This window comes from Bufo bufo, chromosome 11 (assembly GCF_905171765.1).
Source record: "Bufo bufo chromosome 11, aBufBuf1.1, whole genome shotgun sequence".
Taxonomy (NCBI): Eukaryota; Metazoa; Chordata; class Amphibia; order Anura; family Bufonidae; genus Bufo; species Bufo bufo.
In genome coordinates, this window is record NC_053399.1 from 38,205,385 (window position 1) to 38,229,906 (window position 24,522).

Below are 24,522 nucleotides of genomic sequence, written 5' to 3' on the forward strand. Positions count from 1 at the left end.
TGTTGCACCCAAGCTGCGCTCCTTCCTGTGGTCAGCTTCTCCCTCACTGCTTTATCTGACAGGACCAGGTTGTTTCAAAGCAGCCAGGAAAGGGCTGGCCAGAGAAGTGAGTAGAGCTTAGGTGCAACAAGAGCAACGGTGATGCCTTGTTGCACCAAACACCTAATTTCTATATTGGGAAAAGTATCATAACTGGGGAACGGAGCCTTGGATCAACAAAACAAAAACAGAATTTTAATCAGGTGAACCACAGCTATGTGTCTATGCAAACAGCTGGATAGGGAGGTCGCTGGTGACAGATTCCCTTTATATCCATTAACATAGGAAACCATTGATATGCTTTGATACATATACAGGGGTCATTTTAAATGAATTCATGTGTACTTACCCCAAGTAGATGAAAGAGAAGAAAAAAAGTAGCAACAAAGAGGAAACGATCAGCCAGCCATGAATGACCTGCAGAGACAAAACATATGGATAAGAATCACACCAACTGGCATAATGAGAATGACCCCTCAAAATGCTCAAGGTACCTCCACAAAGACATAAGGGACACTTTCTGGTACAAAGTTTAGGTGAGTAAAGGGTATGAGGCATGGGCAGGGACAAACAGAAATTTTAAAAAAATGTGTGCGAATGCGGCCACTGCCAGGCTGTAGAGTTTGGAGGAATAACTTTGGGTAAGCCAGAGTTCAGTGATAAGTGCTCTAAAGCTGGACATATGCATAAAAACCAGGTGAAATGGCCTATTTTGACCATCCTTAATTTAAAAACTAAATTCACGATAGTGAGCACCCAACAACTGTCTGCCAAAAACATGATCTGTCTAATTCACATTTTTTGTCTGGCATGCTGAAGGTCAGATCTTTTGTGCACATGATCTGGTGTATGATTGGTTATATTACAGCTAATACTAGTCTTATGTATCTGGCATGCTGAAGACTGGCTAGACACAAGATAATTGTTGGCCAAATGGGTGTTCAGCTGACCGCTATCCCTCCCCACTTCTCCATACACATGCATGCCTGGATCAGCCCATTAGGTTTACTTCATTAGTGGGATAACAGTATTGGGAACCCCCGGCAGCGGCTTATCTCCTGGCATGTGTTGAAGTCCAACATGCCTGATCCTTTAACAACCAAGGCGCAATTGCACTGACCTTCTAACACAGTAGACCAGGGATGCCCAACCTGTGGCCCTCTAGCTGTTGCAAAACTACAACTCCCAACATTCCGATAGCTGTAGGCTTTTTGCAACAGCTGGAGGTCCACAGGTTGGGCATCTCTGCATTAGACTGGCTGAATCTGCCACAGTTGGAGGGTTCAAACTCTCTTTATGATTAGTAGATGGCTGTAGAGTGACCTTTCAGAGTAGCAAATACCATGACCTGGGTAGCCCACGGGCTTCTGATTAATTTATTTTCATCTTGTCACTTAGATTGACATCTCAGAGCAGACACTTTAATGAACTGCTACCACTGTGACAAATGAGACAGCTCCAAGCCAGCTCTACACTCACTGCCGACTTGGCCTATAATACAATGTTCAGCTGCATTTTTCATGTAGGCTTATTTCTGTGTGGTTACTTTTGTTATGTACTGTATTTAAAGATTTTTTTCGTCAAGTAAAGCGGTTTTACAGCATTTTTTCATAATAAGCCTTTGACATCTAGTGAAACCCTAAGGGTGAAGACATGATACAAATTTTTTATGAAAACACTATCAGTTTTAGTCCCCAATGAGGACCCATCCCCCAGGTCCTGAAGGGCTGCAGGCCTCGACTGAAGGAGGTGGATGCCCGTGGACTTCAGTAACATTCCTGCAATAAGTATTTCCTGTGATGGTGGTGCTGCCGCAGGCATTGAGACTATCAGCCACCAGTTATTGACTTGCAATTCGATAATGGGCTGTTCAAATTTTCTGCAAATTTATTTGATTTCCTTCCCCGACTGAGGTGCTTTTGCCTCTGTAAACGCTGCAGCAGTCACATTGTAATATATTTTTCACTGGCTCTTTAGTTGCATGTAGGCCGCCCTCCCTGTTGGTGACATCCTAACATCGCATTTCAGTCTATACGATGATTAACTAAAGAGTTATAAAACTCATCTGTCTGTGCATGCTGTGTGCAGAATCTTCAGTGTATTTCAAAGAAAAGCAGCTTCCCAATGCTCTCCCCTGCCTCCTGCCTGTAACAGCTGATAGGGAGAACCTATCACAAGCAGGAGGCAGACTGTAGATGCATCTCATAGGATACACAGAGACTCTACAGTGTGAATTAAAGGAAATCTGTCAGCTCGGAAACACACCCCAAACTAGAGTAGAGTAATCGATGTATAGTGTAAGTGGTAGAGAGTCCAATTATGTAATTTTTATCTTCATACTTGTTTGTATTCTGATGCTGTGTTCCAAAGAACCAACAGTAAAATGCACTCCCGTGCTCAAGCACATAATGGAGAGGACTCAAAGAGGTTTTCTCTCAATGCATTTTACTGCTGGTTTGTCGGAATGCGAGTATGAAGATATAAAGTACATAACCGGACTCCGCATCACTAATACTATACATCACTTACTCTAGTTTCAGGGGTGTTTTGGAGGGGCAGCAGTTCTGTGTCACTAATCTATCACTGGCTGCCTATAGTTTGATGTAACCACCCTTTTGCATCTGCAAGAGATTTAATAAGAAATGTAGGTTGCATTGGTGGGACCATATTTGGGGAAGAGGGGATTAAAATGGCAGAAAACCCATAACAGTAAATCAACTAAATAGGCAGACACACGGCATTCCATGAGCTTCTACCTTATTCTTTAAAGACTAACAACACATTCAGGTAAGTTTTGCAATAGAAACATCAAAGATGGGCAGGTCTGGGCGTTCAGACCAACACGGACTGCTAAAATGAAGGTGCGGAACAGCTCAGCTATCTCTCCTTGTTACACGACAACGGATTCATATACTCACCTGTTTTTCCCCCACCATTCTCAGCACTCTAGCTCCAACTCACCTTCCGGTGTTTGTATACAGTGCTGTAGCAGTGATGTAGAATTATAAAGCATGAGACCACTGCAGCCAATCACTGTGCTCAGCAGTCTTTTGTCGTATAACTAGGTCACCGCTGCAGCACCTGGGAGAAGGAAAAGAGCTGCAGCACTGAGAACAGTGGGGAAGAAACAGGCGAGTAAACGATTATTTTTTTTATTTTAAGCCATTTAGTGGCATGAGGCACATTTTTAGTTAACTCAGACAACCCCTTTAAGAGCGCGTGATAATACTGCCAAATTACATTGTGTAGCTATAAAGCAATGTTCCCAATTCCAACCATGCCCCATTTTCTGCTATTATACGTCATAACCGAGTGGCACAGAAGTCAGACATCTGTACAGAGTGAAGGACGAGTAATCACCTTATAACACCTGTACTTGTACAGCACCACCAGCAGGATGGTCATGACAATAATCACGCTGATCATAATTGCGGTATTGAGGATGGAGTTCAGGGCTCTTTGTCCAACTGTTTCTGTGTCTTCTGTGAATGGGGTGTAGATGCTAGAAGAAAACAAAAATTCTGAAAAATGTCCCCAATATACCTGCAAAGACCAACCACACCTAGCATTCCAGAAACGTCAACATTTGAAACCAGAGCTGCTTATTATTACATAACATTGCAACAAAATTTATGTAGGGTCAAACATTCAATTATTTTTTTACCCCTGTATCAGTAAGGCTTGATTTAAATCATAGTTTTCTACATAAAGACTAATTCTTGCTGGTATAACTTATAATATGCAAGTAGATGAAGATTTTTAGAATAACAACTTTTCATATTAGTTTGATTAGGTTGATTCTGCATTCATAGGTTTGTAGAAGTTAGGCCTTGTTCACATCAGCGTTCAGGACTTTTGTCTCCGCTCCAAAACGGACCCCATTATGGTCTATGAGGGTCTATGAGGTCCGTAGGCTCCTTTCGGCTCAGTTATGAGCCGAATCCGTCCTTTCCGTTTTCCTGCTCCTATAACGGAGCAGGAGAACGGAAAGGCTGAACGCTGATGTGAACATAGCCTTAGGATTAAGGTCTTTTTCTCAACTCTGTTCATGCTATAACATTTTTGCTGTGAAGAAGAGGCATGTGATCTCTGCTGAGTTAAATTCAGTTTTCAGAACTGCAAAAATAAACCAAGCATCTGTGATAATATCTTGTAGGCAGAGAAACTGCCCAATAATCTTACAAAAACCTCTGGAAGAGCATGACATTGTGAATGGATTACTGGAATTTATTTACCAAAAACATATACATATAGAAACATAGAATGTGTCGGCAGATAAGAACCATTTGGCCCATCTAGTCTGCCCAATATACTGAGTACTATGGATAGCCCCTGGCCCTACCTTATATGAAGGATGGCCTTATGCCTATCCCATGCATGCTTAAACTCCTTCACTGTATTTGCAGCTACCACTTCTGCAGGAAGGCTATTCCATGCATCCACTACTCTCTCAGTAAAGTAATACTTCCTGATATTACTTTTAAACCTTTGCCCCTCTAATTTAAAACTATGTCCTCTTGTAGCAGTTTTTCTTCTTTTAAATATTCTCTCCTCTTTTACCTTGTTGATTCCCTTTATGTATTTAAAAGTTTCTATCATATCCCCTCTGTCTCGTCTTTCTTCCAAGCTATACATGTTAAGGTCCTTTAATCTTTCCTGGTAAGTTTTATCCTGCAATCCATGTACTAGTTTAGTAGCTCTTCTCTGAACTCTCTCCAAAGTATCTATATCCTTCTGGAGATATGGTCTCCAGTACTGAGCACAATACTCCAAGTGAGGTCTCACTAGTGCTCTGTAGAGCGGCATGAGCACCTCCCTCTTTCTACTGCTTATACCTCTCCCTATACATCCAAGCATTCTGCTGGCATTTCCTGCTGCTCTATGACATTGTCTGCCTACCTTTAAGTCTTCTGAAATAATGACCCCTAAATCCCTTTCCTCAGATACTGAGGTTAGGACTGTATCACTGATTTTATATTCTGCTCTTGGGTTTTTACGCCCCAGGTGCATTATCTTGCACTTATCAACATTACATTTTAGTTGCCAGATTTTTGACCATTCCTCTAGTTTTCCTAAATCCTTTTCCATTTGGTGTATCCCTCCAGGAACATCAACCCTGTTACAAATCTTTGTGTCATCAGCAAAAAGACACACCTTACCATCGAGGCCTTCTGCAATTTCACTGATAAAAATATTAAACAATATGGGTCCCAGAACAGATCCCTGAGTTACCCCACTGGTAACAAGACCTTGGTCTGAATATACTCCATTGACTACAACCCTCTGTTGCCTGTCCCTCAGCCACTGCCTAATCCATTCAACAATATGGGAGTCCACGTACAGCCTTATTCTACATAATTAAAAAACGAATCTTTATTTCATGATGGAATAACCTTTGGATGGTAATATATTTTCCTCAAAAAGCATTTTATATAAAAAGATCCGATTTAAATAAAAAAAATCCGATTTTTATTTTTATTTTTTAAAAATCGTTGATTTTTATCCACCCTGCCCTGTATTCTTACTAGCCAATGAAAGGGGTCGTCTCACTTCAGCAAATGGCATTAATCACGTCACATTGTCCACATTGTCTCCTTTGCTGGCTTGATTCATTTGTCCATTGCATTATACACCGCTCCTATCTAGGGGTTATGGTCACCACTGCAGCGCAGATAGGAGGAGGCCAGGATGGAGCTGAGCTCCCACAGTCCCGGCCACCAGAGAGCCCAGCACTTTTTCCGCCGCTGCTGCATTGCAGGGTGGTCGTAACCCCTAGAAACTAGCAGCGTATAAATGAGATGGAAAAATGAATCAAACCAGCAAAGGAGGCAATCTACAGGGCACTTACTATACATTAGTAAGTACCTTGTATAACCTGTATAAACAGGGTTTTTAATATTGTATGTTCGGTTACTTAAAGGTAACCCAAATACAACAGATTTTTGCAGAAGTTTTAGCCACAGTCCATGGATGGGGCTCGCAGAAATGTAGGAAATTTTGCCATTGCAGAAATTTCAGTAATGAACCTGCCGCCTTAAGTCTACTTTCACACTGGCGTTTTGGCTTTCTGTTTGCGAGATCCATCTTGGGCTCTCACAAGCGGTCCAAAACGGATCAGTTTTGCCCTAATGCATTCTGAATGGATAAGGATCTGCTCAGAATGCATCAGTTTGGCTCCGTTCCGCTCTGGAGGCGGACACCAAAACGCTGCCTGCAGCGTTTTGGTGTCCGTCTGACGAAACTGAGCCAAACGGATCCGTTCTGACACACAATGTAAGTCAATGGGGACGGATCCGTTATCTATGACACAATCTGGCACAATAGAATCTTGGCTATGTTAAAGATAATACAAAGGGATCCGTTCTGAACGGATGCAGACGTTTGTATTATCTGAACGGATCCGTCTGTGCAGATCCATGATGTAAGCACATGTGACTTCACACAATGTGGGTCATTTACAAAGACCAGCGGACCATCATAAATTAGGCGGACCTCCAGCAGTCTGTCCGCCTGGAGTGAAATAGTAAGGCTATATTCACACAACCGTATCAATTTTGCAGCCCGCAAATTATGGATCTGCAAAATACGGATGTGGTCCATGTGCATACCACACTTTTCACGGGCCCCATAGTAAAAAAAAAACACTATTCCTTTCTGCAAAATGGACAATAGGACATGATCTATAAATTGTAGCCTGGCCACGCAGTCCGCCAGATGCGGATCGGACGCAGACTTAAAATGCAGTTGTGAGAATGTAGCCTAAACGTGAAAAAAACATAAGAAGTTATACTCCCCTCATTTCTCCTCACTTCCTGCATCAAGCGCTGGTCCTGCAGTGATGATGTCATACACCTCATCACCATGCAGCCAATCACTGGCCTCAGCAGTATACAGCATGTGATTGATAAGGCCAGCAACTAGTAGAAGTGACATGGTGTGTACGGGACATTACCACTGCGGAGAACCAGAGTGTGATGCAGGACACTGTGGGGGAGAAATCCCTTCTTTCGTTATTTTAATACATTTACTGTTGATGGAAAAGTTTGGACAACCCCTTTAACTACAAAGTCTCTGATTTCTCAGGGATGACGGGTAAACTAGAGCTAGCCACAGACATAAGGCGACTTATCAGAAAGTTGCTCAACCATCCGTTTTCACCCTCGGAACTCGCATATACATTTCAGCCAAACAAACATAAGAATTATGTGGAGGAGAAGCAGATTCTGAACGAAGACCCCGAAAAATCAATACAGCTGATCCTCAGCTCTGCCAAACTTTTAGTAAATGGGGGTGAAAATGACAAGAACTGCCAACAGAAGTCTAATGTATACGGGCAATTTTAGTGTACTCATTACCAGAGCATCTTTAGAATAGAAATCTTAAGAATCATTCTGTTTAAGGTCATAAATCAAAGAAATCCTCAGACTGTAAATCATTCGAGATTCATTTATAGCTTTTATAAGTGAGATTAATGCATTTTTGGCACAAGCCCAAAAGAACATATACTGCACTTTGAGTAACTAAATCTTGGCAAGGAAGTGAAAAGATTATATAGCCACCATGTCTCATCTCTAGATACAATACAAGGTTGTAGGAAATACATAAGCTGAGGCCAGTCACTTGTAACTACGTTATTAAAGGGGTTTTCCAAGATTTTTATACTGATCCTATCTGGATAGATTATTATCTGATCGGTGGGGGTCCAACACCAGGGACGCCTGCCGATCAGCTGTTTGAGAAGGCAGCAGCACTCGCAGTAGCACCGCGGCCTTCTCTCAGCTCATCAAGCACAGCGCCGTACACTGTATAACAGCTTGGTATCGCGCTCAGCCCCATGAAGGTGACGTCACACAGCCTAGAATAAGCTGAGAGAAGGCCGCGGCACTATTTAAACCCCAATAATACTTGGTTTGGCTACCGGAGACATTCACCACATTGAGAGGAAAGTATGCCCCACAAGCATTTATACGGTCCATATGGTCACAGCTTGCCATTAAGGAGTTAATCACTGGGATCAGGGTACGGTCTGGGCGGCAAAGACATGGCTGCCAAGCAGCTGGGAATTGCTCCAACATGCAAGTTAGCCCAGTTTAAAAATATTGGAATATGTTAGTAAGAGCAAAAAACGGATAATTGTCAATTTACAAAACCCCGCCAACCCCCACATCGGAGCAGTTTTAGGCTACATTGTGTCCACCCATCAATGGGGCCATGATGCTGGAAGTTTCTGCAGGCTTGCGCGTGTTCAGTACAACAGTCACCCAGTTGGATACTGCATGTGCCCATGCATGATCACCTTGAATGAATAGTAAATTCTTCCCCCACCCTTGACACACTGGGGTTTGTCAATGCTCAAATCTAAGGGTTCTTACTGAGACTCCAAATCATGACACCTATATTGCAGGCGATATACAGGGACACTGAAAATTTTAGCATAAGTACCGTATTTTAATAGTTGTATTAAGAGAAAGACCAATACCTGAGCAAACAGCGTTCGTTCAGCAATTCATTTAAAGTCAACTTGATAAACCCATACAACATGGGTGCATGCTGTGCTTTACAATGGCATTAAACAAAACCTAATCATCAGTGACACCTAGTGGCAGATGTGAGGATATATGTACTTCATGCTTACAGCACATAAAGGATTGCATCCTGAGCTTAACCCCTTCACTACTGAGCCACTTTTTACCTTAAAGGGCTTCTGTCACCCCATTAAACCGTTTTTTTTTTTTTTTCTTTACTAATAATCCCTACACTGCGATCTCAGCATACATAAGCTAATTAATGATTTTCGTTCAGTAGAATTTGTTAAAAATCGATTTTTATAATATGTAAATTACCTTGCTACCAGCAAGTAGGGCGGCTACTTGCTGGTAGCAGCCGCATCCTCCGATGGTAATGACGCCCCCCTCTGCTTGTTGATTGACAGGGCCAGGGAACGGAATCCTTCTCTGCTGGCCCTGCCTGTTTTCATTCAATATCTGGCGCCTGCGCCGCAGCCGTACCTCTCTTCAATCTGCGCAGGCGCACTGAGAGGCGGCCACTCACTCGGCCGCTCCATCCTCAATGCGCCTGCGCCGATGACGTCACATCTACACCCGGCGCAGGCGCATTGAGGAGCGAGCGGCCGAGTGAGTGGCCGCCTCTCAGTGCGCCTGCGCAGATTGAAGAGAGGTACGGCCGCGGCGCAGGCGCCAGATATTGAATCAAAACAGGCAGGGCCAGCAGAGAAGGATTCCGTTCCCTGGCCCTGTCAATCAACAAGCAGAGGGGGCGTCATTAGGATCGGAGGATGCGGCTGCTACCAGCAAGTAGCCGCCCTACTTGCTGGTAGCAAGGTAATTTACATATTATAAAAATCGATTTTTAACAAATTCTACTGAACGAAAATCATTAATTAGCTTATGTATGCTGAGATCGCAGTGTAGGGATTATTAGTAAAGAAAAAAAAAAAAAAAAAACGGTTTAATGGGGTGACAGAAGCCCTTTAAAGGGAACCTGTCACCGGGATTTTGTGTATAGAGCTGAGGACATGGGTTACTAGATGGCCGCTAGCACATCCGCAATCCCCAGTCCCCATAGCTCTGTGTGCTTTTATTGTGTGAACTAGTTTAGTGCTCTCATTAAGAGAAACAAAATAAGAGTATTGCAGGTTTGATACCTTTTAATGGCTAACAAAAATAGAAGTAATGATGTTACATAGCGAGCTTTTGAGACATCACCAGTCTCTTCATCAGGCATACTACAAGAATATATGAAGAAACAGTAGTATATATACAATAAGAACAGAGGCATGGGGGAATGGTTGTGACCTACAACCCACAACTAGAGGTACTGAGGAAAACTGCCAAAAAATTACATCATGTCCTACGTAAGGATGAACGACTAAAAACAATCTTCCCAGATCCCCCCTTACTAGATTACAGACAACCTCCAAATCTAAGGAACATTCTGATCAGATCAAGTTCAAGGCCATGTACCACAGAAAAAGGAACCCATCCCTGTAATATAAGAAGATGCAAAACCTGTTCCCATATAATGACAACAGATAAGATCCGGATCCCCAACACACAGCAGGACTATAAGATCCCTGGAACATTCACAGGTTCTACATCTAATGTTGTTTATCTGATTCTCTGCACTAAATGTCCTGTTGGAGGCCTCTACGTTGGAGAAACAGGACAGAGACTCAATGCAAGGATGAGGTCCCACCGCCACACAATTAAAGAGAAGAAGCTACACTTTCCTGTGGCTAAGCATTTCTGTAGCCCAGGACACAATGTAGAACACATGAAAGTTCTCATATTAAAAGGTAACTTCAAATCCCAAAAAGCTAGAAGAATTTGGGAATACAAATTTATAACACTGCTTGACACTTTGAATACTGGACTGAATTTGTCCCCGGGATTTATGACACACTACAAGATCTAAAGAGTCTTCTATAGACATAGTTGTGGCACCAGGTCTCTGAGATCACATCAATTTAGAGACCATAAAACTTTCACACCCCTTATCCGTAAGATAATTAAGGACTCATTCTCAAGATCTTTAATATGTTGTTCTGTTTTTTTTCAAATGTCCATTCATTCCCCCATGCCTCTGTTCTTATTGTATATATACTACTGTTTCTTCATATATTCTTGTAGTACGCCTGATGAAGAGACTGGTGATGTCTCGAAAGCTCGCTATGTAACATCATTACTTCCATTTTTGTTAGCCATTAAAAGGTATCAGACCTGCAATACTCTTGTTTTGTTTCTCTTAATGAGAGCACTAAACTAGTTTTCTATTGGCTAACACGGTACCAGACTTTTTCCTTTTTATTGTGTAAAAAAACGATTTGATATATATGCAAATTAACCTGAGAGGAGTCCTGTCCCTGACTCATCTCACGTACAGGACTCATCTCAGGTTAATTTGCATATGTATCAAATCAGGTTTTTTACACAAAAAAAAATAAAAAATATGTAAAAATTAGGGGAAAAAATGTACTGGTATTTTGGGAAAAGGACAAACTTTATTTTCACTTTATTCTTTTGTCCCACTCTGGGACTTCAACTTTTGAGGGTCTGATCCCCTTTACAATACTTCTGTAATGTAAAGCATTGGCTGCAAGTGTATTACCAGTGTAATACACTTACTGCTTGCTTGCCTGTGAGATTCAGGGGGCTGGATCTCACAGGCTCTCCAGGAAGGCAGCCACAATGCCTAAGGAAGGCATCGGGCTGCCTTCCCAGCCATGGGGTCCACGTCACAGAAACGCGGGGACCCCATGGACACCAGCACCAGTGAGGATACTGCACGTGCCGCGGTCAGCACTGACCGCTGCCATGCAAGGGTTAATGCGCCGGCATCAGTGATTTCACCGATGCTGGCGCATACAGCCGGGGTCCGGCTATCAGTGAAAGCCGGACCCCTGCCGCTGATCGGGTGGGCGCAGTTCCTGCACCCACCGGATCATCTCGCCGTACTTGTACTGCGCTGGGATTTCTGTCCCACATTTCTGCGCTGTACATGTATGGCGCTGGTATCCTAAGGGTTAAAGCCAGAAAAATCCTTAATAGCATCCTGAGCTTAAAAGGACATCTGTCAGCAGATCTGTCCCTATGACACTGGCTGACCTGTTACATGTGCGCTCGGCAGCTGAAGGCATCTGTGTTGGTCCCATGTTCATATGTGCCCGCATTGCTGAGAAAAATGATGTTTTACTATATGCAAATGAGCCTCTAGGAGCAAAAGGGGTGTTGCCGTTACACCTTAGAGGCTCTGCTCTCTCTGCACTTTGATTGACAGGGCCAAGCAATGCAAATGTCATCAGGCCTGGTCCTGTCAATCAAAGATCAAAGCTGATCGGCAGGGATTCCAGAGTTGGACCTCCACCTGAAATTTAAATATCTATGAGGCCGATTGCAATAATCCAAACACCATGTGAACAAATACACAAAGACAAACAAGCGTTTTGCTCACTCAAATAATGTTCATACAAATCATCTATAATGTTAGATAGGACGGCAGCACGACCTGGTGACGCGTGAAGCTATACTCACAGCTGTCCATCCTTCCTTGTGTAAAAGCTGACCGACTTTATTGTTGCTACAACGACCACCATACAGAGGGTTACCGGCACAAAAAGCATAATCACATGCTTGGCACCATATCTCAACGTAAGCTCCTCATCTTCTTCCTCGTCCTGCTCCAGCACTTGCTGCGAGCTGCTCTGGGTCTGTCCATTGCTCTGAGATTCAGCACGGTTGTTATTTCTGCGTTCACTGCTGTCATTCTGAAAAACACAGACGTTATACGAGATATATTAACAATGCACAACACTTTGGGATGATGATAGATATTAATACACCACATGTAACTTGTCACTTATTTTGATTCCGATTAGTTTCAGCATTTCGTCCCTGTTGCGGATTTCAGTACAGGCAGGTCTCGCCAACAGTCAACGTCAGTGCGGCATCTGTCCATCTATGGTTAATGCACACAACTGCATAGTGGTTCCATACAACTTTTAAAGGGGTTGTCCCATGAAAAACATTCTACATTTTTCAAACCAGCACCAGGATCTGAAATTCTGAATACTTTTGTAATTGCATGTAATTAAACATTTAGCATAGGCACTGAGTTATTAACTGAAATCTATCTGTATGGCGCCACCTGCTGTTTGCTCTTTTTCTACTTGCTCTGTCCTGCTCAATGAGATGGAAGCACATGCTCAGTTCCATCCTTCAATTGCCACCAACTGCAGTAGAAAGGATAGGACTCCTAAGAAAGGACATGCTCCCTAAGCTGCCAACCTGAAATAAATCTAGCAGAGCAATGAATGGGGAGATCTCTAGATCCATGTGAGGTACAGGGCGTTGATAGAAAGAGATTTTCATGTATTATATGATATAGGACTTACATTAATCAATGTATAACCCCTTTAAATTGTATGGAGCCGTAAACTGACACCAATAGAAGTCTATGGGTTCAGAATGTACTTGTGTGTGCAAACATCTCTATAAAGAGGTTGTTTTTTCCCCTGATTTCATAAAAATCAGCCAACAGTAAAGTCTCATTCTATCAGGTGGAATATCAAAGCGATATTTTCATTTCTACATATTATGAACTATGATTTGGGCAGAACTGAGCTTTAACAGGTCATTCAGAAGGAGAGAGGCGTCAGAAGACTGAACCATCAGCTTGTCTGACGGATTTATCCTAAAAGGGCATTCTGCGGCTGCTAGGTCATGCACATCACAGAAGCCAAACAAAGCAAATATTGTAATAGAAAACCTACATCAAGTGTTTTTTTTAGCCCAAAATCCATGTGAATCAATAAAAATGGCTCCAGAGGTGTCCATAGCCATTAAACATGAAAGCCTTGGGCTGATGGTGAACTAACAGACCTGCAGATTGTAATACATCCTGTTGTCTCTGGCATTCAATACATAATATTCTCCGGAGATGGGGAGGACCAACAGCCAAATGATCAGAGCATGAGGAGATGGGGAAGTAGTCTGACGGAGCTTGCAGGATATTACAGATCATAAGAGGAAATGTTGCATTAAGAAATCTACCTCAAGCTGCTATTCATAAAAGGAGCTAAATCAGCTACACCAAAATCTAAAGTCAAATAATTACTGATAAATTGTCTTTATTAATTAAATGATGGCTGGGTTCATTAATAGATTGTGGCATTTTCCACAGCGGCTTAGGTTGCCATACCTGAATGGCATATATTGTACAGCTGAAGACTAGAGAGGCAGGATTACACCACAGTCGGCATACAGCAGATCAGTCCGATCCTTTGCTTTGTCATAGCTCGAGCCACCACCAGCTAATATCCAGAGGAACCTCCATGTGCAGCACGGACAGCAGCTAAAGGGGCTGCGAGTGACTCAGTAAGTCCTGGTAGGTTGTCACAGGTATCTGCTGGAGGGTACGTGGGCGAGGGTCCAGAGAGAGAACAAGGTGATCTCACAGATGCTCAATTGGGTTCAAGTTTGAGGAATTAAGAGGCCAGGGTTATACTTGGAAGACTTGGTCATGCTCTTCCAACCAATGTCAGACATTTCTAGCTGTGTTACTTATACATCAGCATGTATAAGTGTGCATGGTCTGCAAGGATGGATTCATACCCAAATCGGTAAATCGGTTGAGAAGTGCCTTCCAAATGGATGAGCGGGCCCAGAGAATGCACTGAAAACATTCCCCAGAGCAGAACGCTGCCCCCACCGGCTTGTGGTCTTCCAGCAACGGTTGCAGGGTGTTTGTTCTCTGATGTTGCTTTCCTGACATGCCAACATCCAACAATTCAATGAAGCAGAAAATGTAACTCATCAGAGAAAGCAACCCTTTGTCAATCAGCGGAGGTCCAATTCCTATACTGCCGCAAAAAGTGACCCATTACGCTCTAGGGCCAATATGAATACATTACACAATGACATTTCTAAGAATACAGCACTCTCCAAATCAATCTATGCCGGGAGCACGTTACTGCAGACGAAGGATCAATCCCCTGTGTAACTGGTCACAAGTAGAGCAGGTAACAGCACCAGGACTTACAGGATCCAAAGAAAATTTGGCTTCATTCATCACATGTGGGCAACATTTCGGCTCAACCACGAGTCTTTCTTCAAGCACATGTGGCTTAATTTAATAGTGGAAGTCCTGGTGCCGACTTAATTTTTATATGTTTTTTGTAAATTATAAAAGTATTATCATCTGTATAGGATTAACCCATATCCTATCTACAATAACAATTGTGGATCTGCCAGATAACGTAGCTCCAGACCTATGCTAGAGGAGACACATGTGGACTCGCCATCTGGTAGGTAGAGCTATAAGTAAACGTGGTGTGCTCCTTCTGATACAGCTTGTCTAGGATTGCTGCGGTACAAACCAGACCCCAAGTGCAAGATCTACAGCAGGGCTGGCTAACCTGCGGCTCTCCAGCTGTTGCAAAACTACAACTCCCAGCATGCCCAGACAGCCTACAGCTATCAGTCTACAGCATGGCATGGTGGGAATTGTAGTTTTACAACAGCTGGAGGGCCGCAGGTTGGCCAGGCCTGATCTACAGTATAGCAGAAGACTGAAGCTCTCGTCTAACCTCACTGAACCACCCTTGCGATTGCTATAGTTTATAATAGATAAGGATAGGAGTTAAATCCGTAACAGCAATAACCAATATTTAGAGCCATAGAAAAGGTTCTAGATCTCTTATACTTGAAGGACAGCTCAGTTATAATTTACCTTATAATATATCTTAGAGAAATAGGATTCCTTGGTACATGGCTAATGGTCATATATAACATACTGACTAATATTTTGCATGCTTGTGCACCGATTTTGTTCTGAAGGATGTCCATCTGGGAGAAGAATTATTAAAGGAAATAAAATGTGCTTTTGCACGCTGGCAGCCTACAGACATGGTAGAAGCGACTTTCTTACAAATAATTGCACCAGTAAGAAGTAATCTCTGGATATCTGTCTCCGGCAATGTGAAATGTTATAAAGACACAAGTTCACATGGACTTACATTACTTAACTTTTTGCATGTCTAATTAAGGTGCTCTTAAACAGTAATGTGCACACATAGAAGAAGAAAACCTGATCTGCACCCCGTAATACTCACAGGCTGGAGCAGAAGCAGTGGTATGGACTCCTCGTCCTCCGACATTTCTGGACATGTGGTTTGAGAGGAAGTCCCAGCCCCGCTCTAGTGCACCCTGCCTCTCAGAACATAGCGAGCGTGGATATCGCTCACTAGTTATGTATTAACCACAGCACAAGTTTGTGAAATGTATACTCTAGAGCAGATAAGTATAAGGCTTCATTCACACAAGTGGGAAAAATGGCCGCGTGACCGCTTAGACAAAAGTGCATCTATCTTAAAGGGATTCTGTCACCTCTCATAACACAAATTCAGATTTTAAACCAGTCATGCTCCACAGCTTACCTTGAATCGGCTGTGCTGTTCTATATTGTAATCCGTCTAGTAGTTTTGCAGAAAAACTACTTTTATAATTATGCAAATTAACCCTGAAGGTGCCCAGAGGGGCGTTATGTTCCCCCCTGTGTGCCTAGTAACGCCTTCCTCCAGAATCCCTAACCGCCCACAGCGTCTCATCCCTCTCCTCCCCCTCCCTGACGGCCGAGCGAAGTCTCGCGCAGACGCAGTACCCACTGAGGGCTGCGCCAGTGCGATTTGCTGGAGACTGAGGGAAGAGCGAGCATCGGACGTCACTGGGCTCGGCGCATGCCCAGTGACGACGATGAAGCTCCTGCCCTCAGTCTCCAGCAAATCGCACTGGCGCAGCCCTCAGTGGGTACTGCGTCTGTGCGAGACTTCGCTCGGCCGTCAGGGAGGGGGAGGAGAGGGATGAGACGCTGTGGGCGGTTAGGGATTCTGGAGGAAGGCGTTTTGGGCACTGTAAGAGGGGCGTTACTGGGCACACAAAGGGGACATAACGCCCCTCTGGGCACCTTCAGGGTTAATTTGCATAATTATAAAAGTAGTTTTTCTGCAAAACTACTGGACGGATTACAATATAGAACAGCACAGCCGATTCAAGGTAAGCTGTGGAGCATGACTGGTTTAAAATCTGAATTTGTGTTATGAGAGGTGACAGAATCTCTTTAATGGCCTTTAAAAAGGGCACTCTATGTCAAAAAAGGGTCTTTGTATTGAAGGGTTAAAATAAAAACAAACTCTCACCCACTTACTAGCGAGGGAACGCTTGGGCCGCGCTGGAGGAAGCAGGACCTGACGTTCTCAGCTTCGTGACATCACATGATGGGGGCAGCGAGACCTTACGCTGTCAGCGTCGCAATGTCACACGATGGGAGCAACAGGACCCGACGCTTCCAGCTTCATGACATCACATTATGTGTCGTCAAGACCCTGGGAAGCCAGACCCTGGTGCCTCCAGTGCTGAGCAAGCGTTCCCTTGCGTGCAAGTGGATGAGGCGAGTATTTTTTTTTTAAAGGATCTGTCAGCACTGTTGGGATTATATATTCTGAAAACTGACAGTTTATCCGTTTTAATGGCCGTTGTTTTTATTTATTTTTTATTGTTTTGTGAATGTACCCTATAGCTGGCCATGCATATTAGGTTAATGTGAACCAAACTTGCCAAATTTGTATACGAGCCTCAGGATTCAGCCCCGGCGGCAAATGTCAGGGACAGGAAAGGTTGGACATGTTTGATTTCAACATGCCCGATTCTCTGGTTTTTAGGGGAGATTAGCCAATAGCGGGGGTGTCTGGCAATAGCTTACTCCCCTCTCCGTAATGACAACACATGTAATGAGTGGCCGACAGACATGTAAGGCCATCTTAAAGGTAGTAAACAGATGCTAAACTACACATCTAGGAAAAATTTCCATAGGTCAGCAGCTTCAGAGTTACAATCTAGTATCTTTACTTCACATATTTAAAGAGCTTGTCTGTACATGATAGCCGACGAGCTTCAAGCGTCCATATTGCTGCAACTCACGGCTAAATAATACGATTACGAAATCATCACATGATGCGATTCTGATGACTGAGTATGTGACATCATCCTCCCACCATTAACACTGCATGTGCTGTTCTGATACAAAGATGGACTGTAAAAGGCTTTAGTAACTATAAGGTAATAATATCAGACAGCACATGTAAATGCAGCTTCATATTGGAAATATACATTCTAGTTTCTACAGGACTACTTATTTGATCAGTATGGAATCTCACAGCAAAGCTCACGTATAAATGTTCTAAAATACAAAATTCCCCAACAAACTGCACCAGGATATATTAAGGATACGATTCAGCCATGAATAAGAGCAAAATGAACGTTTCGTACACCGGCATGTCACAGTGCCGCGCAGGTATAGGGAACGTCACTGCTGCAGCCAATCACTGTCCTCCTCCTTTAGACCGCTGAGAACAGTCATCGGCTGCAGCGGTCATGCGCTGTATACTGGCATGCCCCCATAGCAGTTAGTAAATTAAGCAGGGGCAGAAGGATCGGACCAGTGTTGCAGAGAATTGCACTAGAGAAGGGGGTGAGCACAAGATGATTTATTTTTTATTTTAGGCTATTGCAGGGCTTTTCTGAGATGTTTAACCCTCTCAGACAATGTGTCTAATGATCCTAGAGAATTAGAACAGGCATAATGGCAATTGTGGACAGCAGACTACTACCTGACGGGACTACATTTTATCAAGTCTACACCATAGAGGCAAGTTTTTGATTGTGCAGAATTGTATTTATTAAAGGGCCTAAGAAATACAGTACATGGATAACATATACATCTCTGAAGCAAAATACTAAAGGGGTTCTCCGGGCTTTTCTCCTACGTCCTTCTCCTCTGTCTCCTATGGAAGCAGGATCGTTTCAGCACATCCATTTGGGACCTCAGCGTAAGAGCCCGCAGCCAGTCCGGGTCGTCACATTAACACAGCATTGATGGCAGAATCGACGGCTCAACGGAGGTAAGTACTGCTGAAACAATCTTTATTCCACATGTTAGAAGACAGAGGGATTTTAATAAAAGCTTGGAGAACCCTTCTAAAGGTGAATAGTAAATATGGCAACTTGTTTTATTTTTTTTTAAATCACTAAATCTAAATCAATGGTACAATCAAAGATAAGAAAGACTGTAATATATCTAATCATAGAAAGATGTCTCCTTCTGTACTGATCAGACTACTCTCCTACCCACCCCCTCAATTATGGTTGGTTTACAGGGTCAGATTTTCGGGCAGATTATCGGAAATGAATGTTCATACGAATGGTCGTTCCCGATAATTGACCAGTGTAAAGGTGCCGCAGATCAACCGTTAAACAAGCAAAACATTTGTTCGTTGGGTGAAATGATTTTTGATCGTTTCTAAGCATCTGAAACCATGTATTTGTATGAGGACAAACAATAGCATTAGCAATCACTTGTCTCCATACAGTCAATGCGATGGCTGCATGTAAAAGCAGCTTTTCACCTCCACTGACGAGCAGGCCTTATTGGGAAGGAATGCCTCCTTCCCGATAACTGTCGGCACAGTGTAAATGTGTGTTAATTTTTAGGGCTCATGCACATGGCCGTAAGTGTTTTGAAGTCCACAAAACACGGATCCGCAAAACACAGATCCCGGCTGAGCTTAAGCCAGCATTTTTTTTTTTTACTTCTGTAAAAATGTCCTATCCCTGTTCACAAAACAGACAAGAATATGACATGTTCTTTTTTTTTTTTTTTGCAGGGCTGCGGAACAGACGTGCAGATGCGGACAGCACACAGAAGTGCTGTCCGCAGCCCCATTGAGATGAATGGGTTTGCATCCGATCCGCAAAAAACACAGATCGGATGCGGACTGAAACTACGGCTGTGTGCATGAGCCCTTAATTCACTTCGCTAATCCGTCTTCAGTGATGATGAGTTTGCAGCTCATTATAGGATGAGATTACATCTGCACCCCATGGAATTCTATGGGAAGAGGGAGCACCCGAAGAGAGACCATGCTGCTGGCTAGTAAGTGTTTTACTGTCTCACCCAGTGCTGGAGTTGCAGCTACACTGCAGAGCTCTGCTGTATAATGATCTGTGTGCTGCTGCCTCTGATGGTGTGGTAAAGAGAGACCGGAGAGCAGGACCTCCTCTGTGTATGGGAGGCATTATAGTAGCTAGTCTCCTCTTCTCCTGCAGCTGAGCTCAGGGAAAACTGATCAGTATAGTCTCAAACGCTACCTGGGTATGTCATTCAGTAATTTTGTAGATAAACTAGCCTGAATGCAAGATACTACAGTATGTCTTAAGTGGACATAATGCTACTTTACTGTGGTCCATTTTGGCTTTTCTTCGTCAATCTTCATTTGCTAGATAGGAGGTCTGCTTGTAAATTTGACAAAACACTTTAAAGAGAACATGTCACCATGAAAAGGCTATCCAAACAACATCATGTTATAAGCTGTTGGAAGAGAAAGCTCGTTGGAAGAACGAGTGAAACGTTTTCAAGAAATCTGCAGAAAGTCCAGTTGCCTTGATTTATTCTTTACAGATATACCATGACCTGGATAAATGAGAACCTTCACAGACAACATCATGTTATAGAGCAGGGATACTGATAAGATTGATATATATAGTACAGAAAGGAAACAAAAATCCGTATACCTTGTCATTTATTGATTGAAATCCCTGAAGCTTCTATGCTTAGGAGTCCAGTGGGCAGTCTTTTTCAGCAATTGACACCTATCTCATAAAGAGACCGCCCACTGGACTCCTACACATAGAAAGTGCAGGGATATCAATAAATGAATGGGGTACACTGAATCTATTCCCACAAAACTATAGCCATCTAAAACTAAATGAATCTGCTCAGCCACTCCTGCTCTAGAACATGATGCCCAAAGATCTGACTGCACATCACAGTGACACGTTTTCCTTAATTTTTTTATTTTTTATAAAAGCTACATTATAATAAAATTATTTAATCTAAAATAACAGGGCAATAAATGAGGATACCATGGTTGCAGCGTGACTATCAGCAAAGTCTTCCGGCACCTGTCCCTGCTGCAGCTGAGTGAGTGATGCAGATAATTCAGTCATTCGGACTCAGGGAGAAGTAATTCTATTCAAATGTTCGATTAAATCTGCGAAGAGAAACACACAGAGTCAAAGACAAACCGTGGCAAATCCTGAACATAAAAAAGCCGCATCGATCGATTTCAGTCAAGTCTGTTTTGGACTGCAATCGATTTTCAAAATGAAAGGGCTCTATAGGTCACTGGAACCCCCTTAGCACTGCTCAGAAATTTCTGTTCCTGAAATCAGACACGATTCTAAGCATCCCTGTCACCATCATTAACCCTTAGGATACCGGAGGTTTTTTCATTTTTATCCCCCATCTTCCTTGAGCCATGACGTTTTTTATTTTTCCGTTCACATAGCCGTATGAGGGCTTAATTTTTGCGAGACAAGTTGTACTTTCTAGCGCCACAAATTAATATGGCATACAATGTAGTGGGAAGCGGGGAAAAAAAATTCCAAATGGGGTAGAATAGGAAAAAACAAAAAACGCAATTCCTACACCGTTTTACGGGTTTTTTTCCCACTGCGTTCCATTTGTGGCACAATTGACCCATGCCCTTCATTCTCTGGGTCAGTACGATTACAACGATACCACATATGTATACGTTTTTTTGTCTAAATAGTGTAAAAATAAATGTAGACTATGGGAAAAAAATATTTTTAGATTTACGGTACATCACCATATTCTGACCCCCATAACTATCTACTGAGCTGTGTGGGGCTCATTTTTTGTGGGACAATCTGCAGTTTTTATTGATTTAATTTTGGAATGTGTGTGACATTTTGATCACATTTTATCAAAAATTTTTGGGTAAGAGAAGCGATGAAAAAAAATGGCAAATTGGCCATTTTGACCCTTTTTTCCGTTAAGCCATTCGCCGTATTGGAAAAATATTTTTATATTTTAATAGTACAGGCATTTTCGGTCGCGGTGATACCCATGACGTTTATATTTTTTGTTATTTATGTATTTATTTTTATATTCTATGGAAAGGGGGCGATTTAAACTATATATATATATATATATATATATATATATATATATATATATATATACTTTTTTTTTTTTTACTTTTTATGATTATTTTTTATTCAAATCATGGATTTTTTAGTTCCATTGTTTGTACAGAACTGCTCATTTCTTTGTTGGCCTGCCACCTGCTGCCAAAAATAAGAATTGCAGCTTCCACGCCCTGCACATTGAAATCAATTACCGGCATCCTCATTGGTCGCAGAGGATGCCGGTAAGAAGCCCAGAAGCGCGGGGAAAAGGGGGTGATTTGAATTCTTATATTTTTTCATTTTTTACAGTTTCCATAGGGAACAATAACAAGCAATCGTCAGATTGCCTTCTTCATACACTCCAATGCATTAACATTGGAGTGTATGAGAAATACACTGTATTCTTATGGAGCCTTGCCATATGCAATATCCGTTAGCCTCTTGTCATTCAGGAGGGCAGAGACTGCCGCAGCCGCACACTGCATCCGGCTTCCCCGATCCTCACCGGGAGGAACCGGAGCACACCTGGAAGCGTGGACTTCCAGGTTTTTGCTAGTACAGATGCCGTTAAAAGTTGGCATTACTGCCAATCGCGGACATTAATCACGGGTGCTTGCTGTTTAAAACAGCAGGCAACCAGTGGCTATGGCTAGTCAGGAAGGGGTTAACCAAGACTGTCATTTTTTAATGCTAGTCTTGAACTACATTGCATTGGAGCACAATGTACCAAATTTAGAGGTGCAAGCCTCTTAGTAAATGTGGCGGGTCTTTTGGATGTCTGTGCGCCAGTAATACAAACCTACTCCTGCCAGGTTTAGGCAAACATTTGTGTCATATAATTTACACTAATTTCTGGCACAATTTAGGACTAGTTCATACAGTCAGTGAATTGGTCAGTAATTGTGAGCCAAAACCAGTAGTGGATCCAACGCAGAGATGCAAGCTATAATGCAAAGATTTTTGCATGTTCTATGTTTTTGAACTGCACCTGGTATTGTCTCACAATCACTGATCAAAACACTGAAGTGTGAACTAGGCCCTATAGACGATATGTCCTCCAACCCAAGGTTAGTGCTAAAAAAACAAAAAAGTTGTGAATTTAGCATAAATGATGCATACACAAAAATTAGAAACTTGTTAATGCCAGAAAACCATGACCTCACCCTCAGTAACTTTTTTTTTTTCTTTTAGGGTCCATTCACACGTTCCTTGGTGTATTGCGGACAAAAATAGAACATGTTCTATTTTTTTTTCAGGGGCCGCGGACCGGAAATGCGGATGCGGACAGCGCACTGTGTGCTGTCCGCATCTCTTCCGGCCCTATAGAGAATGAATGGGTTCAGATTTGTTTCGCAACGTTGCAGAACGGATCTGGACCCATTCTACAGAGGTGTGATTGGACCCTTAGTCTGGGTCCACTTCTGATGTTGGCAAGCAAAAAAAAAAGCCCCCAAACCTTCACTGTGTGACCAAGTTCAAGTGGGGATAACTTTTTGGTATTGTTTCCAATTATAGGGATAATTTCATTAAGGCCTCATGCACACGACCGGTTTTTTTTGCGGTCCGCAAAAACGGGTTCCGTAGTTCCGTGATTCGTTTTTTCTTCCGTGGGTCTTCCTTGATTTTTGGAGGATTCACGGACATAAAGGAAAAAGTCATTTTGGTGTCCGCCTGGCCGTGCGGAGCCAAACGGATCCGTCCTGACTTACAATGCAAGTCAATGGGGACGGATCCGTTTGACGTTGACACAATATGGTGCAATTGCAAACGGATCTGTCCCCCATTGACTTTCAATGTAAAGTCAGGAGTCCCTATTATACCATCGGATTGGAGTTTTCGCCAATCCGATGGTATATTTTAACTTGAAGCGTCCCCATCACCATGGGAACGCCTCTATGTTAAAATATACCATCTGGAGGGTCTTCCGGTTCCGGCGCGGGCATGAAAAGACGCTGGTAACTTGTGCTCCGCTTCATCGCCGAAAATATCAGCCAGTCCTGCTTCTCGGAGTACTACCGGAGCGCCATCGCTGACACAGTGAGGCTTTAATGTATGCATGGAGCGATATTTACTGAGAAGTGGGCAAAAATCTACGACCCGGGCGATAACTAACACAGCAAGGGTGGACGAGACAGGTCCTAAGATGGCGCCATCTCCTCCCTCCTCACCAAGACATGCGTCAGCTGAGGAGCAGGATGCCCCAGCTATTAATACACAGTTGGATCTGTTTGAAGCATCGGGCAAAGTGGTGGATGTCAAGGTGCTAGCCATTGAAGTGGCGAAGCAGTTGGCACCCGATATCATTGCATCATTATCCACTACCCTGCAAGCAGCACTTAAACTGCAAGAGGAGCTGGAATTGCAAGATCACAGGGTATCTGAGGTGGAGCAGCGGGTAGCTTGTGTGGAGGAGGACGCTGCTAAAACTGCACAGAAGATGCGGGATTTGTCCCTTCTGGCTGAGAAGCTAAACGACCGTGTTGAGGACCTTGAAAATAGGTCTAGATGCAGCAATCTACGTTTGGTAGAAATACCAGAGTCGGTGCCAATAGCGGAACTGCGCCATGTTTTTGAAGTTACTCTACCACAGGCACTGGGTCTCCAGGGAGGAAGAAGAAAGGTGGAGAGGGCTCAGAGTGGGGCCCTGGAGAGATCAAAAGTCATCTGCTAATGGTAGAACTGATCAGAGGCCAAGACAGGCAATCTGTAAGTACTTGGACTACTCCGATAAGGAGGACATTTTGCGGGCTTACCGTTCAAGGAGGGAGCCATTGATTCTCAACGGCATTAAGGTTTTGTTATTTGCCGACTACTCAGCGGAAGTGGCGCGAAAACGGAGGGCCTTTGGGGCGATATGCACCAACCTCTATAAGGCCGGGAACAGATTTCAACTAGCATACCCTGCTATATTGAGGTTACAGTT

General features: G+C 43.1%; 1 protein-coding gene across 3 annotated transcripts in view; it reads right to left on the bottom strand.

The window, feature by feature from the left end:
- Nucleotides 1-24,522, bottom strand: part of PSEN1 (presenilin 1) — a 68,699-nt gene that overhangs the window by 23,995 nt on the left and 20,182 nt on the right. For 2 of the 3 annotated variants that reach the window (XM_040411629.1, XM_040411630.1), the window contains 4 exons: nt 20,532-20,659; nt 12,090-12,322; nt 3,400-3,541; nt 389-456 (listed from right to left, as the gene is read on the bottom strand). In XM_040411629.1, coding sequence (XP_040267563.1) covers nt 389-456; nt 3,400-3,541; nt 12,090-12,322; nt 20,532-20,615 — 527 coding nt within the window. In that variant the 5' untranslated portion in view covers nt 20,616-20,659. Of the gene's footprint in view, nt 1-388; nt 457-3,399; nt 3,542-12,089; nt 12,323-15,667; nt 15,751-20,531; nt 20,660-24,522 lie in introns of those variants that run through there. The other variant, XM_040411631.1, reaches the window with a different exon arrangement.